The following is a 16,909-nucleotide window of genomic DNA, read 5'->3' on the forward strand; positions in this document are numbered from 1 at the left end:
CCTACCCCACAGCTGCCCCTGGTCCCATAAGGCTGACAACAGCAAAAGACAATGCCAAGATCCACCCTCACCCTCTCATTCCTGGGCTCCTGTGTCAGGGTTCCAATGGCCCTTTCTGTCCAACAACAGTAGCAACAACAAGAGCTACAGAAAGAAACTCCTCAGAGGACAGGGAATACACGATGCATTTTTCTACTTTGAGTTACAGTCTGCAATTGGTTTTAAAATATTAGAGTTAAGCAGAATTGCCTTGTACTTAGAGTGCAGGCTTTGGAGCCAAGCTTTCTGGGTTCAAAACCTGCTTCTGGCGCTTATGATTCTGGGTGTGTCTCCTAGTCCCCTGGGCTTAACGCTCCCATCAGCACTATAGGGGTTCCTGTGTGCACATGCTAGGGTAGCTGGCACCCCTAGTGTTTGTGGTTACTGTCCTTTGAGTTGGCACCTGAGTTTTCAAGGATACCTTTAGAAGTCACTGGAGTAGATGTCAGGATATCTTGAAAGGGAACAAATCAGTGTACTGCCACCCCTCTGTGGACTGCAAAAGGACAGGGATGAAACTGGAGAATAGCATCTCTTTGAAGAGAACTTATAAGTAAATACTCAGCATGTGACCTGGTTAGTAAGTATCTAATCTTCTAAAACTTTACCCTTTGTGTTCTCTTTTCTAAATGCTATGCAAACATGAACATTTTAAACATACATTCATACTTGCAGACATGTATAGGCTAGGCTCCACATGAGGGAGAGCATAGGTTTTCTTTACTTTCTGAACATAACATTTCATCCTTCTTTCTTTACTTGCTCTTTTTTTTTTTTTTTTTTTTTTTTTGATGACCAATTGGGTATTAAACTCTAAATTGGGACAGGAAAGAACAGAATCCCTAAAATGTGATGGATAGCATAGCTATTATGGGATACTTCTTGAAGCCTGATTGCATAAGCAAGTGAGGCAAAAGGTTCACGAGCCCAAGGTCAACCCGGACAACATATTAAGATGCTGTGTTGAAAGAAAAATTAATAGTGAGTGTTCCTTATGGTCTGTTGACTTCAAGGCACAACCTAGAGTGTCTCTGTCCTAAAGGAATGTACAGCTGGGATAGAGGGGCAGTTCCCAGACACAGGGTCAAGGTGTGAATGCAGGGGAAAGTTCCCCATAAGGTGATCATCAGATAAGGTTGTCAGCAGTGTTGGGAGCCCCAGGGGAACAGCTGTGAAGATACAAACGCAAAGGACAAGGATGTGGATGATGCTCCTGGAGCCCCCAGACTTCCACAAAGGTGTGAGACAAGGTGTGAACATTGGAGTATCACTAAAAACTGATTTGGGACTGGAGCAGGGATGATGGTTTTGAAGGACTTCTATCACAATAACAGCCAGGTCATGCTCAATGACAATCACTGGCCTAGGCTTCTGTGAGGGGACAGGGAGTTATCACAAGGAGGTATGGCTCATATGCCTGAGATTCACTTCATAGATGATCTAACCAATGACTTGGTCCTCTGTCCTTACATTTATACACTCCGTGTCTCCTCCTTAATAGCTGTATCAGTTGTAGAGTTGTTAGCAAGACAATAATGTCCTTTGCATATTTCCGAAAAGTGATATTCACTGATTTTCATGTCTTTGCATGCATTTGTAGGAAGTTTAATTATTGTTTTTGTGCTTTGCTCTTATCTAATTTTTAATGTTAGTCTCTCACTGTATAGCCCTGGCTGTTGGGTATTTACTTGCTTAGATCCTTCAGCAAATTATGACCCTTATGCTACAGTTCAGATCTGGAGAACCCATGGGCACAGGGATGCAGGGTGTGGCTGCCTGTACCAGTGACCCTAGTGATGAGGGAAGAGGGGACACATATCAAAAAAGTCCCTGGGGATTGCTGGATAGCCAGCTTAGCTAAAGAGAAAAAGTGAGACTCAGGTCCAGTGAGAGACCTTGTCTCAAATACAGCAGAGAGTAATAAAGGGGTCAACACTATCTTCCTCTGTTCACCCCCACACATATGTGCACACATGTGAGTGCTCACCCAAACTGCTATGTGCAGTGATGTAATTATGACATTTAAAAAGTTACAGACAGATAATAAAAACCCATATTGTCTAATCTCAAATACAGGTGGTAGTGGTGCTGTTTTATAGTTAACGTGGTGAAAAGAAAAAACAGATAGAAACAAAAAGAACATTAAATGCAAGAAATGAAAAAAAGTTAAAAAGAGGAAAAAAAGTATTGGGTTAAAAATGAAAACAAAAGAAAAATAAACTTGGATATTACACCACAAAGGGTTTTTTTCTCCCTTTCTTTTTCCATGTTTTTAGGGTATTTGAAACAAAACTGCTACAGATAATTGCTTCACACTTTTGATGCCCTGGAATTGGGTATCAAAGCAAAGCACATTATCTTAAAGTCACTTAATACTGTAGAACAGTTGTCTAAACTGGACTTGTGGCATCTTGGGGGTCACCTGGAACAGTTAGGTTTTATTAATAAAATTAAAGCAAGTAGGGGGAAAAGATGTGATGATGGTTGAAAAAGAGAGCTAACTTAAGATGGCTGCCCTGTGGGAGTGGTGTGCGTCACAGTAAAGACACATATATTTTTAGTTTGAGATGCCATGCTGATTTCTGTCATTCGGCCCTTTCACTGCCAAAGTGTAAACGTTCATTAAGTGACTGAAAGGAGTCTATAAAGTATCCTCTGGCACTCTAGGCTGGAGCTCTGCACACAACCCTGTTGTTCCACCCACCAGAAGCCGCAAGATTCTGTTAAGCAGTAAATGAGAAAATTATATTGCCTGCAAACTAACTGAACTCTGAAATAAGTAACCAGAGCCCAGGACGTTCTGAAAAGCTATCGGATGATATTAGAAATTGCCCTATCGGTCTGGTCAGCCTGGGTTTAGGACCGTAGGCTCCCATGTGGACCTCACTTCCTCTACAGCATAACACACTTTGCCCAACTATTGACAAAACCAGGAAAATTCCAGCCATGGCATTAGGAGCTGCCCAACTCAGTCCCTAGTGCCATCTACCAAATGTGTCCCAGAAAATCATGAGCTACAATCTATGAAAATTCTTTGCCTTCAATGAGGCTGCTGGGCTGGGAAACAGTGCTGTCTGCTGTCCCCTGGCTGTTTTTATCCTGGATAAATGGTCCAGGTACCCAAACACATTGGAGAGCGAAAGCATTTTATTATTTTTTTTTTCCAGTTTCTACTTTTAGTGACTTGGAGGAAAACAAGTGTCCCATAGAGAGGCTGTATGTGGTCCAGTGGGAAGAAAGTCTTTGAACCATGACCAAAGTGTGTACTATATTGTTATCTGGGTACCTGGGGTGGCACATTTCAAATAGAACACCTCCTTTCACTTGACTCCTAAAAACAACAGGCAAAGTATTTGAAGGGTACAGTCTCCGGAGCCTATAACATGGATCAAAGATGTTGGTGGCTGGGTGTCCACGGACAACAACAGCTATGTGAGGAACTCCATGGGAGGCCTTGAAAATTAGGTTTCCCTCTAGCAATAAGTTATTTAGAGAGTGATACTGATTTGTTTTCCCAAATATAAAGCCAGAGTTACTTAGTGAGATCAAGGTTATCATCTTCATGTATTAAGACTTCCTGAAGACAGAGTGTTCACAAGGATACGCAATCCATTGTAAACACCTTCTGTCTAAATTGGATATATACTGAAATACATACATATGTATATATGTATGTATTTATGTATGTATATATACATATATATGTATTATGAATGATATAAACATGTAGGACTGCTTTGTGACAAAAGAAGGTTTTTAATAAAGGCTCATTGTATCTCAGCCTGACCTTGAACCTCTGATCCTCTTGCCTATACCTCTAGGTGTCAAGCATGGTTTTTGAGTGGTGGTGGAGTTGCACCAGGGTCTCCCTGCTGAGCTGCACTCCTGCCACCACTGTGGGCTGTTATCATAAAGACATCTTTGTATTCCCTGTAGTTTGGGGAAGACTCCATCACATCAATGTCATTACTGATCCATTTTACTCAAAGTATAGCTCAGACATTTTTCCCTGTGCGAAGAAGCATAATCTCTGTGAGCATAGATGCATGCATTCGTACGTGTGTGTGTGTGTGTGTGTGTGTGTGTGTGTGTGTGTGTGTGTGTGTGTGTGTGCATGTACATATTCCCCAGGGGGACAGAGGGTCAACCTTGGGAACAACTCTTCAGACACTGTCCACTTTTTCTTCTTTTAAGAAAAGTTTTCTCAGTGACCTGTGGCTTCCCAATTAGGCCAGACTGGCTGTCCAGTGAGCTTCAGAGATCTGCCTGTCTCTAACTCTCCAATTCTGGGGTTACAGGCATAGGCTACCACCACTAACCTTGCCTCCCTCTCCTCCTGAGTCACCACAGCCCTTGGTTGGAGATGTTCATACTTCCCAAGGATTGGCACCTGTCCTCCACTGTCTTCCTGTCTAGTAGGTGGCAATCATATGCAAAGGACTAACAAAATGCGACCTGTCTGTATTAGATGACAGTATCTCAAAAGATAGGCATCCCAGGAGTCATTTCCTTCTAGAATGGTCTGAGAAGTTTTCATAAATGATTGGAATGGAATTGGAGTTGAACACTGAGCCTTGGAAATAATTTTAAGAAGAAAAGAGGGGCAGAAATAGATCATTCTCAGAGGGGAGCCTTGAAGGACATGCAGGAAAAAAATGAATAAATCAAATTGGCTGCATCTGGAAGTTCATGTGAGGTAATAATTGTTATATTGCTGGAAAGGTAGATGAGAGTTAGATTGAGAAAGGACCTTGTGTGGCTGTTGAATACCTTATATTTAATTCAGAAGGGCAGCAATGATGTGTGTGTGTGTGTTTGTGTGTGTGTGTGTGTGTGCATATATGCACATATGTATGGTGCTGGGTGTCAAACATAGACCTTATATATGTTAGAGAAGTGATTTTATTTTAATTATTCTATTACTTATCACAGGGTCCGAAAGGGCCCCATGCCTATTCTTCCTTCCCAAGTGCTGGGATGTGTAGGTTTGAGCACCAAGCTTAGCTCTTTTATTTTAAATTAGGGCAGAGACATGATCAAGGCAGTCATGGGAAGAGACAGTGTGAATGGCCCCCATCCAAGACTAAAGCAAGGAGGATGGAGGTGAGTGATCAGGAGCAGGTCCAGGTCCAGATGTGAGCCTGCACCTGCTGACAGACTCCCTCTTCAAAGTGTCCTGCCATGAGGAATGAGTATGCCATCACTCAAGAGGGATGGGAAGACACACTTGTGTGTGGCAGGCATTTGTACTGTTGAAGACATGGAGTGAATGCTTATGCCTCAATACATGGGGTGAACCATGCGTTACACCACACTAGTTTTAAAGTCGTGAAATGGCCAGAGATGATTTTTTTGAAGAGTTTTTCCCGTCTTTGTAATTATTGTTCAGTTCTCTCTAAAATAGAAAATGTTAGTTTCCTTTGAAAGAAATACAGAGAAAAATCAAAGAGACTATAAGGATCTGGTAGCTGAACACTAAATTACCAGATGACAGCCAGGGTAGGGTGGTAGCTAATCAAGAGGCTGGGGCAGAAAGAGTATGAGTTTCAGGCCAGCTGAGGGCACTTCGTGACACTGTTTTAAAATAAAATTCAACAGAGCTGGGGATAGCCCAGTGCTATCCTGGTATACTTTTGCAAGGTCCTAGGTTCTTTTCATAGTACCACACCAAAACCAAACAGAAATAAACAGAATCATAGCATGCTTTTTTAGATACAGAATAGAATCCTGTGGACATTTGAAAGAAACTGCTCAGATTCCAAATTGCTTTATTCTCAGCTTTGACCAAGTTCATTTACCTTATCATTGCCTGTCTCCATCATCATTACTATCAATCGTCATCATCACTATTATTATTATTATTATTATTATTATTATTATTATTATTATTTGTGTGGGTGTGTGCACATGTGTGCATACGTGTGCATGTTTTTTCCACTATGGTATGCAGTGATGAAAGTCAGGTTTTCAGGCCTATACAGCTTTTACTGCTAATCTGTTTTTCCAGTCCCTTTCCTGAGTAAGATTTCTCTTAAAAAAATGTTTATTAATTAATATAAGGAGAATGGATGCTGGTGTTCCTGTGTGAAGAGCAGCAGACAATGCCATGGAATTGGGTCTTCCCTTCTGCCTTCACACAAGTTCTGGGGATTGAACTCACATGGTTAGCCTTCAGCAGCTCGCACTTTCCCAGATGAACTATCTCGCCAGCCCCTGAATGATATTTCTGAAAAAGGTGATGGTGAATATTCTTGTTAATGCAGTTGATATCACTTCTATTATCTAACCTCATTTTAAAGGTAGTTGCTTTGAATTAGAATGCTAATTTAGCCAGTCAATTTACCTCAGGTTATAATGCTCAAGCCTTTTTTTTTTTTTTTTTTTTTTTTTTTTTTAGTCATGCATACTTAACCAATTCTCTGTAGTTCCAAGTGGCTAGGTATCACTTCCTGGTGAATTAGCAGCTGGCGAGTAGAGGAGTGGAGGAGCAATCCTGCAAAGCACTAATGTGATATTTAATGAGGGGGCATCAGTCCACAGAAAGGTAGTCAATATAAATCAGTGTTTACAAAGTGTGATTAACTCTGAAATATTTCATCAATGCTGTGGTCCCAGGCAGCCTCCTATGCTAATTACTTGAATCTGCGAATGTTTCAGGGGACTCGATGGACCCTGAGTACAGCAAGCGTGGAACAGCAAAATTGCAATTATGCCCGGACCGTCTCCTATGACAATTTATGCGTTCGGAACGATGACCTCCCCCTTCCCAAGAGGGCAATAAGCAGGATGCATTTTCATTAGGTTACTAATGCACTTAATCACGAGGGGAAAGGGTTAGGAAGTAGCCGGAGACCTTCAAGCACTCCGAGAAGGGCCTGACAGTGGAGACAGCCTTTATTTTTCAAGGCAGCCTCTTTACAAGGCTGCCTGGAGCACACCCCACACACTTCATTGTCTCAGAGAAACACTGAAAGTTCAGATCTGCCAGTTACATGTTTTTCACTTCAGATTGTTACATGTAGCTGAAAACGGTACAGTCTATTATTAAAAATGTAACTGAGCAGTTTGTTGTCATCGAAATTCCATGGTGTTTGGAATTAATTATGCAAATAATGTAACAAGCACCACGAAGGTGGCAATAGCCATGGCAGCCATTATTCCTACCATCCTCACTCACCCTCAGCATCCTGGAAAGCTCAACCTGGCCACAATGGCAGAAGAATTATGTTGCTGCCCTGCAGGCCAGGTGCTAACAGAAATGCCTCACATTAAACTTTAGATCACTGAGCCCTGAGAGGGTTATACAGCTGGAGGACAAGCAGCATGTTCCAAAGCCCAAGTCTTCATAGGCTGTGATCCAAATGTGACAAGTTGTTAGTTTTCTTTAAATTTAGTTATTTTATTTTATGTGTAGCTGTGTGTGCCCGCTGTCTGTGCATGCCAGCAGAGTTCAGAAAAGAGCATGGGAATCTCTATAACTGGAGTTACAGACAGTTGTGAGCAGCCTCATGTGGGTGCTGGGATTCAAACCTCTATTCAGCGCAAGAGCATGGGTGCTCATAACCACTGCCCCATCTTTCCAGCCTCTGCTGTTTATGTTTATATGAGCACAGACTGCTTTGGAATCTCTTCTAAAAGACTGTACTTTGTGAGGGTCAACTTTGCTTAGTGATTGTTTGTTGCCCCAATCCCATATGTAATAAAAATCTTCCAGAATGTTCTAATAGAAAAGAAATTTTCAAGTACATTATGATCATATCAGCCCCCCTTTCTGGAAAACGCCTCACTGTGTAGCCCTTGCTGACCTATGACTTATTACGTTGACCTGGCTGCTTTGGACTTGTGGCAGTCCTCCTACCTCAGCCTCTCTGGAAGTGCTAATTTTTGTCAAGCTGCTCCATAGAGATGTATTCTATGACTACAGTAGCATATATGGCTTCCAGGCACATGTCACATTTAAGATGACTCTCACATGAGTTTGGGGGTTGGGGGTGCCAAGTTAACCTTTTCTTTGGTATGTCACTGTCTCTCCTGCCCTGTCAATCTGACTACCTTTTTCCCCTCACACTCTGTGCTACAGGTAACATAGAGTACAGCTGCCCGGCCACAAATGAATGTGAAATCACAAAGCGCAGACGCAAATCCTGCCAGGCCTGCCGTTTCATGAAGTGTCTGAAAGTGGGCATGCTGAAAGAAGGTAAGTTGTTCTGGGGGTGGCAGTCACAATGGGGATCAAGACCAGTTCTATAGCAACCAGAGAAGGCAGGTCAGTAGGTACCCAAATCTGATGGCAGAAGACTCTTAAAGAGTTGCTAGTACCTCATGGCTAGCAGATTGACACCAACCAGAAGTAGGAGCCTGTGATGTGAACTGAACTGTGCTAACAGGCCCGGCCCTTTGATGTTTACCATTCGCAGAGAGAAGAAGATGAAGACACACCAAGAGGCTTCCTCACACTGCACCCCTCTCTTAAGGCCTCCTGTGTTACTTTCCAAACTTACCTTTAGTGCATGCTTTCTCTGATAGAATACACTCAGGCTTTGGCACTTCGACTTCTGTGCTTGGGAATAGTGTAGAGTAAATTTTCCTCCTTTTCTCTGAGAAACCTGCCTCTAGGATTTTTTTTTCTTTTTTTAGAAAATGAATTTCTGTGCATGCTTATTTTGTAGACATACATACTGCACATACTGCACATGGTCTACCCTCTTTGTATTTAGAAAGCCCATTGGAGTTTTAAGTGAATATGCTGTTTTCCTAAAGCACCAACATGAACATGTCTTCATGGAAGGATGCTTGAAACTAAAGTTAGGTTAACTACACATAGAAATGTGTAAATTCTGCTACATCCGAATTTATGTAATTGTCACTGTAGATCCCAATCCTTCCCCCTTTCCTCTTTACATTTTAAGTTCACATATTTGTAAACAAGAATAGTGGGCATCATTAATGCATAGTTGTTTAAATACAATGGAAGTCACATATCAATGAGAGCGTTGTGTGAGTACACCTCAGATTCCCATTCTGTTTTCTAACAGTGAAGTGCATAGATACACGCCTCCATTTCTAGGAAGATGGGAGTTTTTGATTAATTTGATTTCAATACTGTAATTTGCTCATCTGATTGCTGTTTTGACTTTAAAGATGAACAGGGACACGTCTTTTTTCTTAGATTGCATTTCTCACAGTCTCTAAGAGAGGGTCTGAAGGGAGGTGAGAGTGAAGGCAGATGTGTGAGCTGCGTTTAATTAAACATTGTTGCTTATCTGTGATTTGCACCTCTTCAGCACTTGCTATCGAGCCTTTAGTGACTGTGTTTTCAAGGGAAGTACCGCTGTTGCTGCCGTGCGCAAATAATAATTTATTTCCCATTTACTTCCTTATGAACACAAGGATGGCAAAATATCATTTCTCTGAGCCTGTTACCATTCTCTCCGAAAGCAGAAATACGGTGGGTGTGAGTAAATATGGAATATTGTTTTCTGTTCTTCTATGCTTAAAGAATACAGTGAAATATTGCAGTGCACCCTGCATATAAATTCACAATTATTCTTAGGCATCTCCATGGCTCAAGTCTCACTCCCTAAGCCTGGAAAGGGTGATACCCTCTTAAATGTATCTTTATGGATGTGCAGGGATTTGAGTCCCGTGCAGTATGTCAGAGATCATGATGTAGTAAATCTATTCAAATGTAAACCTGTTCAATTCAATTACCAACTCATAATAAAATTTGCCACTACAACCCCCGTGTTGACCACAGCAGTCCATACAGGCGGACGGAACAGCAGGTCTGGAAATTGACAGGCAAAATCTAGTTAAACAAAAAACAACATTAGTTCTTGAGTCTGAGATGAAATCAGATTTCAACAGCCTTGATGAAAACCTTCCTTGCTTTAACAGGTATCTTTTATTCGATTCGCCAAGTATACCACAATGTTCTGCCTGAGGGGAATGGAGGAGGTTTTCATTGAAAAGCAGACTTACAGAAAAATGAGGCCTTGACTGTTCTAAAAAATAATTCTTAGTCATACTGCCTGGCATTTCTACTAATTAAGGCATGTCCCTGTGAGAGGATATCTAAGTGTAGGCCCAGAAGTGCAAGGGAATGGTTGACTTTGTGGGTAAAAGAACACACAGGAATAAATGCCTATAACTTCTGTCTCCACCAAAAGCTGGCCCCAGAAGTCTATTTAGGCTTGATGCTTGAAATTAGGTTGTTAAAAAGATTTCTTTTTATTATTAATCACGTGTCATGGTGTGGTTTTGCACATGGGGACAGACACCCTTAGAGGCCAGCAGAAGGATTAAGAACCTCTGCAGCCAAGGTTACAGGTGACTGCAAGCTGTCCAGCCTGAGTTCTGGGAACTGAACTCAGGTCCTTTGGAAGAGCAGCACGAGTTCTCAGTTGCCGATCCATCTCTCCAGATCCCAGATTAGAATTTTTGGGTCAAATAATTGTTATCAGTTGAGGAAGCTGGGAGATGGCTGAGTCAGTAAGATGCTCACTGTACAAGCATGTTTATTCCACCAGAACCCACAAAAAGCTTGGCAGCACAGAGGCCTGTAACCCTAGAACTGGTGAGGTGCAGACAAGGGAATCCTGATGGATATGTATGTATGTATGTATGTATGATGTATGTATGTATGTATGTATGTATAGGATTCAGTAATACAGCTTCCTCTATACATGTGAGCACCTAAGTCTATGTTCTCTCACTTATTTGTGCATGTATGCATGGGTGGGTACACACATGCAAATATACAAACACCTGAATATGTGCACATACACTTACAAGAACACATACAAAGGAACATGCTCATTCACACCAAAAATACCAGTTGAAACAAACAAAAGGGTTCCAGCTAACCTGTGTGTTGGAGAGGAAAAAAAACTTGGCGAAGTGGGGGAAATTATAGTGTGTCTGCACGGTCCAGCACACCGACAAACCCCTTGTCTTTCTTTACTCTCCTGTGCTGGCAAGTGTCCCAATGGTCCGGCATTATCTTCCCAATATCCTCCCATACTGTATATCAGAGGAAACACATCTGTAACATATCTTTTGTCAACATTCTTCTTCTTTCCTCCCTCCCTCCCTGCCTCCTTCCCTCCCTGTCTCCTTCCCTGCCTCCCTCCCTCCCTCCACATATATATATATATATATGTATATATATATATTTCTCTACTTCTCCTGACTTTGGAAAAAATAAATACACATCCCCAGAACTAGTCAAAGTGGACCATGTGAATCTGGTCACTTCTAATTAGCACCATATCTTTGACCATGTAAATGCTGTCTCATTGCACATTGGTTTGGTTTCTCTTTGTTGATCACAAAAAGAGCCATTCTAAGAAAGCTGTGATAATTTGTGGAGGGAATAGACTCTACTGGACAAAGGCTTGTAGAGAATTTTACTGTTACTGGCACAAGGTTTTCACATTGACAATCCATATTTTGTTTTTGCTTGTTCTTATTTTGTTGTGTGGTATGGAGTGGTGTGGTGTGGTGTGGTGTGTGTGTGTGTGCGTGCGTGCGTGCGTGCGTGCGTGCGTGTGTGTGTGTGTGTGTGTGTGTGTGTGTGTGTGTGTCCCCTTTCTTGAGATAGAACCTCAGTTAACGTACTTTGGAGAAGAAGCCCTCATCAAACTCATAGATCTTCCTGCTTCCACATCCTGTCAGCCGGGCAGCCTGTGTCTTTTCTTACTCTTACATTGTCCATAACATATTCCCTAGCCATGCCAGGGTCTATGCAAAGTGTCAGAAAATCAGGCAATATGGTGAACCAGTTTCAATATTTTGTTCCAAGAGAGTTTTTTCTCTTCTTGACATTAAAACAAACAAACAAACAAAGTAACAACTACTACTACCATGGCTGGGTGTTGTTGCACTTGGGAGACAGAAGCAGGAGGATCAATTCAGAGCTGGAATCATCCTTAGATACACTCCTGAGTCTTCTGCATTAAGGCAGGGTCTCTCCATGACACCCCAAATTACATGTAGACTGTGGTATTGACTTGGGTTTCTGGGTATTTGAACTCTAGTCCTCATGCTTGCAAGGTAAGTACTTACACAACACGACCTCCCCGGTGACCCTGCTTTATACCTTTTTAAATGGAGTAGAAACTTCTAGGTAACAGATCATACATGAAGAATGCTTCTCATACTTGTTTAGCTTCAGCAAGAAGAAAACAGTGGAGGAGGGGTCCAAGAGGAAGAAGGAAGAGGTGGTTTAGTGGGAGAAAGCCACAGAATCTCACCAAATGGTCCAGCTTTCCCTGTATCCTGACAAGATACTGTTCTTTCATCATTGCTTCTGACTGTTCTAGGATGAGCAAGACTGTCAGGTGCTGAGACTCTGTGTGGTTGTCTCTAGCTGGGGCAGGTGGACTCACTCACTCCTAGAACTCACTCCTAGACTGTCCATTCTTTAAACAGTTTTTATTTTTCTTGGGAGAATAGAAGCTTGGCTGGGGAGTTGGTTCAGTTTGGTGTTTGCCCTGGAAGCCTGATGACTTGAGTTCATCCCCCAGCACCAACATAAAAATCCAGATCTATGGAGATCTAGCCATCCCGCCAGCCTCACCTAACTGATAAAATGCACGCCAGTGAGAGCTGTTTCAAAATAAGATGGGTGGTGTTCTCAGCAAAAGGTGTTCATCCTCTGGCCTACACATGCACACACACACACATAAACACATGCATTTTCACACACATGCACGTACACACACTTTCACACACATGCACACACACAGACACACACCCATACATAGAGCAAGGGCTGTGCCATTTTTGGCATGTTTAACTGAACTGAAAGTTGAGTGGACAGTTGGTAGGTATCTGAATACTATGGGCCAAAGCATTGATCATTATGTTTTGCTATGCATTTCCTTGTCATTCTAACCAGGTCTTATCCATGCAGTGAGGTACAGTCAGTATGGTTTTCTTTCTATGGGCATCTGAAATCTCATCACAGGTTGCTGTGTTTGTTGCCAGTCAGAACTTATTTGAAGTTTTCCTGTCATATTTTTGAGGTAAAAATGCTGGCAATGGTAGTAGCAAACACGCACAGTCACATATGTTTGAAGCTGGAGAAAAGTCATTCATTTGGACAAATAAATGAGGGATATAACCATTATGTAGCTTGTTTGTGTTTCAGTTAGATGTTCATGGTTAATTTTGACCTCACTAATATGTTCCTACTGTAGAGGTACTCAATGTTATTCATGCATCTTTCTTCACAAGCCTGGGGGGGATACAGAAGATTTCTGGTAGGCATTTGGGAACTGACAGAGGACTAGGAATCCTCATGTTCCCAACAGAGTAAAAACAAAGTGAGAGTCCATATCACCTTCCTAATGCTGAGACCCTAACTACAGCTCCTCATGTTGTAGTGACCCCCAGCCATAAAATTATTTTCATTGCTACTTCATAGCTGTAATTTTGCTGATGTTATGAGTCTTAGTGTAAATATCTGTGCTTTCTGATGGTCTTAGGTGACCTCTGTGTAAGGGTCACTTGACCCCGAGAGGGGTTGTGACTCACAGGTTGAGAACCATCGTTACAGAACAATGGAGCCCCAGATGTCAGATTCTCATTAAGTAGACAAGGAAATCAAGGACTGGAGAATTGCAGCGAATTTTCCAATGTCCAGTGATAGATAAAGAGGATGCAGAATCAAATGTCAGATGTATTTGTGATGGGCGCAGGTCCTTCCCATGTCTGTGTTAAGCTTTCTGTGGCTGTGGTCATCAAGGGATCTTTCCTGTTCCACACATGGGTCAGCCGGCCACTTGTCAGCCATACCCCAAACATTAATTTATATGGAAGAGTTCTAGGTACCATAAAAAACAACCAGTTCATGGGTCAAATGAGGTAGCTGGAGTCTCAAATATATACGTGAAGTGACTTTGGTTATATTTCTAATCTATAAGCACTACTTGGACGTGGATGGGGCAGCTGAAGAGACAATGATGGGGACTAATCCAGGGGAGGGATTTATGACTTGCCCTGTTCTTCCTCCTGTTCATTTCCTCCCCCCTTTCCATTCCTCCTCCTCTTCCCCTTTCTCCTCCTCTTCCCCTCTTTTCTATCTTCTTCCTTTCCTTCTCCTCCTTCCTCTCTTCTGTCTTACCTGTCTTTATATGATGTAGAAGGGAGTTGGAACCTAGCACCACCTCACTCTGGGCAAGAACTCTATCTCTCAGCTGTGCCCCAAACCTAGAGTGTGACTTCTGGCTGCTGAGTTCGAGTGGAGGCTTTAGATCATCCATGGCAAGCTGGAGGTCACCATGTCTTAACAGGGCCATGCCATCTGTATCTGGCATAAGTTTTCCAGCCTGATGGATCATACATGAATCAAGAATTGTCAGTCCATGTGCAGCATAAAGGCTTAAACTTTTCCCTTGTGTTATGGAGTTATAGGACGGAGCTCAGGAAATCTTTCAGTAGATGGAATTGTAGCATTATGGAAGCTGAGGTGGCAGTTCCTGTGTTGAAAAGGCCTAACCAGTGATAACCAGTAATCACAGGATGTAAGCCTCCTATTTCCAGCCCTGAGAAAGAGAAGTATGCACACTGATATGTGGGACGGAGGACAATTAGGGATTTATTCATCTAGTCACTGGTCCTACCTCTCTGTTCAGTTGTTGTACACCACAGAATATAACAAAGAATTATCTCTGGACAGTTTCTGCTGCAGCCCCAGCTCTCACCTGATCCATTTATGGCCAGGGAGCCTGGAGCATCTTCTAGGTTTGCCCTATCAGTGTGGTGTACATAGCAGCCTTTTATCTAATTACCCCCACTTCCGCATTTCCCATTGTAATCAAATGACCATTTAGAGGGTGTAGCATTTTCCAGGCAGATTCCCTTTTTTAAAAAAATATAAAGCTAGCAGGGTCCTTTAGTAACAAGTGGATTTGTTTTTACCCCCTGAATGAGTCTGCTTAGCAATTTATCCTAACAAAATCTCTTTTGTAAAAATACAATTTAAAAAAAAAAAGAAGTCTCCGGAGAAGACATTGCCAAGGTGATTTCCCCCCCTCAAGTCTAATATCATTATGCTGCCAAGTCTAAAACAGAAATTATTGCTAGGGAAGTTTGGGTTCCTACTGCCTTCAAAAAGCAGAACAAAGGAGAGGAGATGGCTTTAATGGTATTCACGGAAAATATTTCTGCACTGGGTGACAGTTAATAGAACTACATTGACCTCCTTGGTGTTTCTTACAGTCACAGTTGTAATCCCGTCCCAAGCAGGCCCCTCATTAATGCAGAACATTAAACACAACTCCCAAGTTATAATATAGGCAGTGGCAGAGAGCAGCTTGTCTGTAAGCTTTGTCTTGACATTCAAGCCATTTGGGAATGTATCTAAGGTTCCAGGAAAACTTATTCCATGTATAGATATTACGTTGTTGGATGGGCTGTTTTCTTTTGCTTGCTTCCTTTTCTTTCTTCCTTTTTTAAATTTTTATTTTTTTGTGGTTTTCCACTGGAGTAGTCTGTCTCAAAATGAATAGGCAATATGTCAAAGGTAATACTAGCAGCCATTTATTGAGGATTTAATGCCTTAGATTGTATGCTGTGTGCTGTGACTTGATTGTTATTTTTTGGCTAATCCTTATTATAATCATTCCCACCTTCTCCCCTCCCCTCCACACACCCAGTAGGTGCTTACCTTGCACAGAGGTGAAGCTTAGAGAAATCATAAATCTTCCAGATTTCTTCCACTTTTTTTTTTTTTTTTTTTTGAAGGTATGGCAGGAACACTGGGTCTATCACCCATCCTGTTTAGCTAATGGAGGCTTTGCCTTTATGGATTATACAGCTATTAAGTATATATTTAGCTCAGAATAAATTTTTTTTTCATATTGTATAGGGGGGGACTTGTCTTACATGGTATCCCAAGCCAGTGTAGAACTCACTAGGTAGCTCATGCTAGACTGGAATCTTTCTGACTCTGCATTCCAAATGTGGGGTGACAAGCTTGTGCTTCAGGCCAACTGCTTATAACCCTTCAGAGGCTGTGGGTTATGAGAAGCTGAGCTGATATATATATATATATATATATATATATATATATATATATATCCACCTATTGTTGTTATTGTTGGATTTGAACGAACTTAGTTACTTTGAGGTTTTGTTTTTTATGTATTTATTGTTTGTTTGTTTGAGACAGGTTTCTCAGGGTCTCACTATGTGACCCTGGCTGGCCTGTAGTTCCCTATGTAGACTCGGCTAGCCTCAAACTCATAGAGATCTGCCCCATTCCCGGCCTCCTGAATGCCGGGATTAAAGGCATGCACCACCATACACCAGTAATACTCAAGTTGTGATTTTCCACAAATTGCTCTTCACAGGCCTTTGTCTATGTCAGATAGTCTGTGACATTGTGTCTCAATTCAAATTGTGGCAGAGAAGAAATTTTCACTTTGTAACAAAAGTTTGTTCCTTGAGATAGTTTCTAGAACTTGAACTTGAAAGACATTCTGTCCAAATGAGTCTTTGTAGAAAGGAATATATCTGAGTGTTTTCTGCCTTGATAGTTTGAACATCTGGCCACAATGTACAGCTGGAATGTTCAAATCTTGTTCATATTTTAAAGCAGGAAAATTTAAATAATGGTATTATAGAGATTTGCCTGTTACTGTATATAAAATTCTGCACGGGAAAATTACATAAGCTCTATGTACTTGTGGGTCTCAGAGACAATTGCATATTTAGATATAATTTCTTTTTTCAAAAGACAAATTAAACTTGACATGAGATAGCATGTATGCTAACTAAATGTAACACTAAGAATTCCCCCCCAAGAACATACTTCCTATCCTACAGGACACAGAAGAAGTGGAAATCACAGGGTGTAACTCTC

The 16,909-nt window shown here is 41.7% G+C and overlaps 1 protein-coding gene across 8 annotated transcripts in view; it reads left to right on the forward strand.

Annotated features, from left to right (window-relative positions):
* Nucleotides 1-16,909, forward strand: part of Esrrg (estrogen related receptor gamma) — a 544,752-nt gene that overhangs the window by 400,334 nt on the left and 127,509 nt on the right. For all 8 annotated transcript variants that reach the window (XM_051186534.1, XM_051186533.1, XM_051186539.1 and 5 more), the window contains one exon: nt 8,120-8,236. In XM_051186534.1, the coding sequence (XP_051042491.1) occupies nt 8,120-8,236 (117 nt within the window). The remainder of the gene's footprint in view (nt 1-8,119; nt 8,237-16,909) is intronic.

This window comes from Phodopus roborovskii, unplaced genomic scaffold (genome assembly GCF_943737965.1).
Source record: "Phodopus roborovskii unplaced genomic scaffold, PHOROB, whole genome shotgun sequence".
Classification (NCBI taxonomy): Eukaryota; Metazoa; Chordata; class Mammalia; order Rodentia; family Cricetidae; genus Phodopus; species Phodopus roborovskii.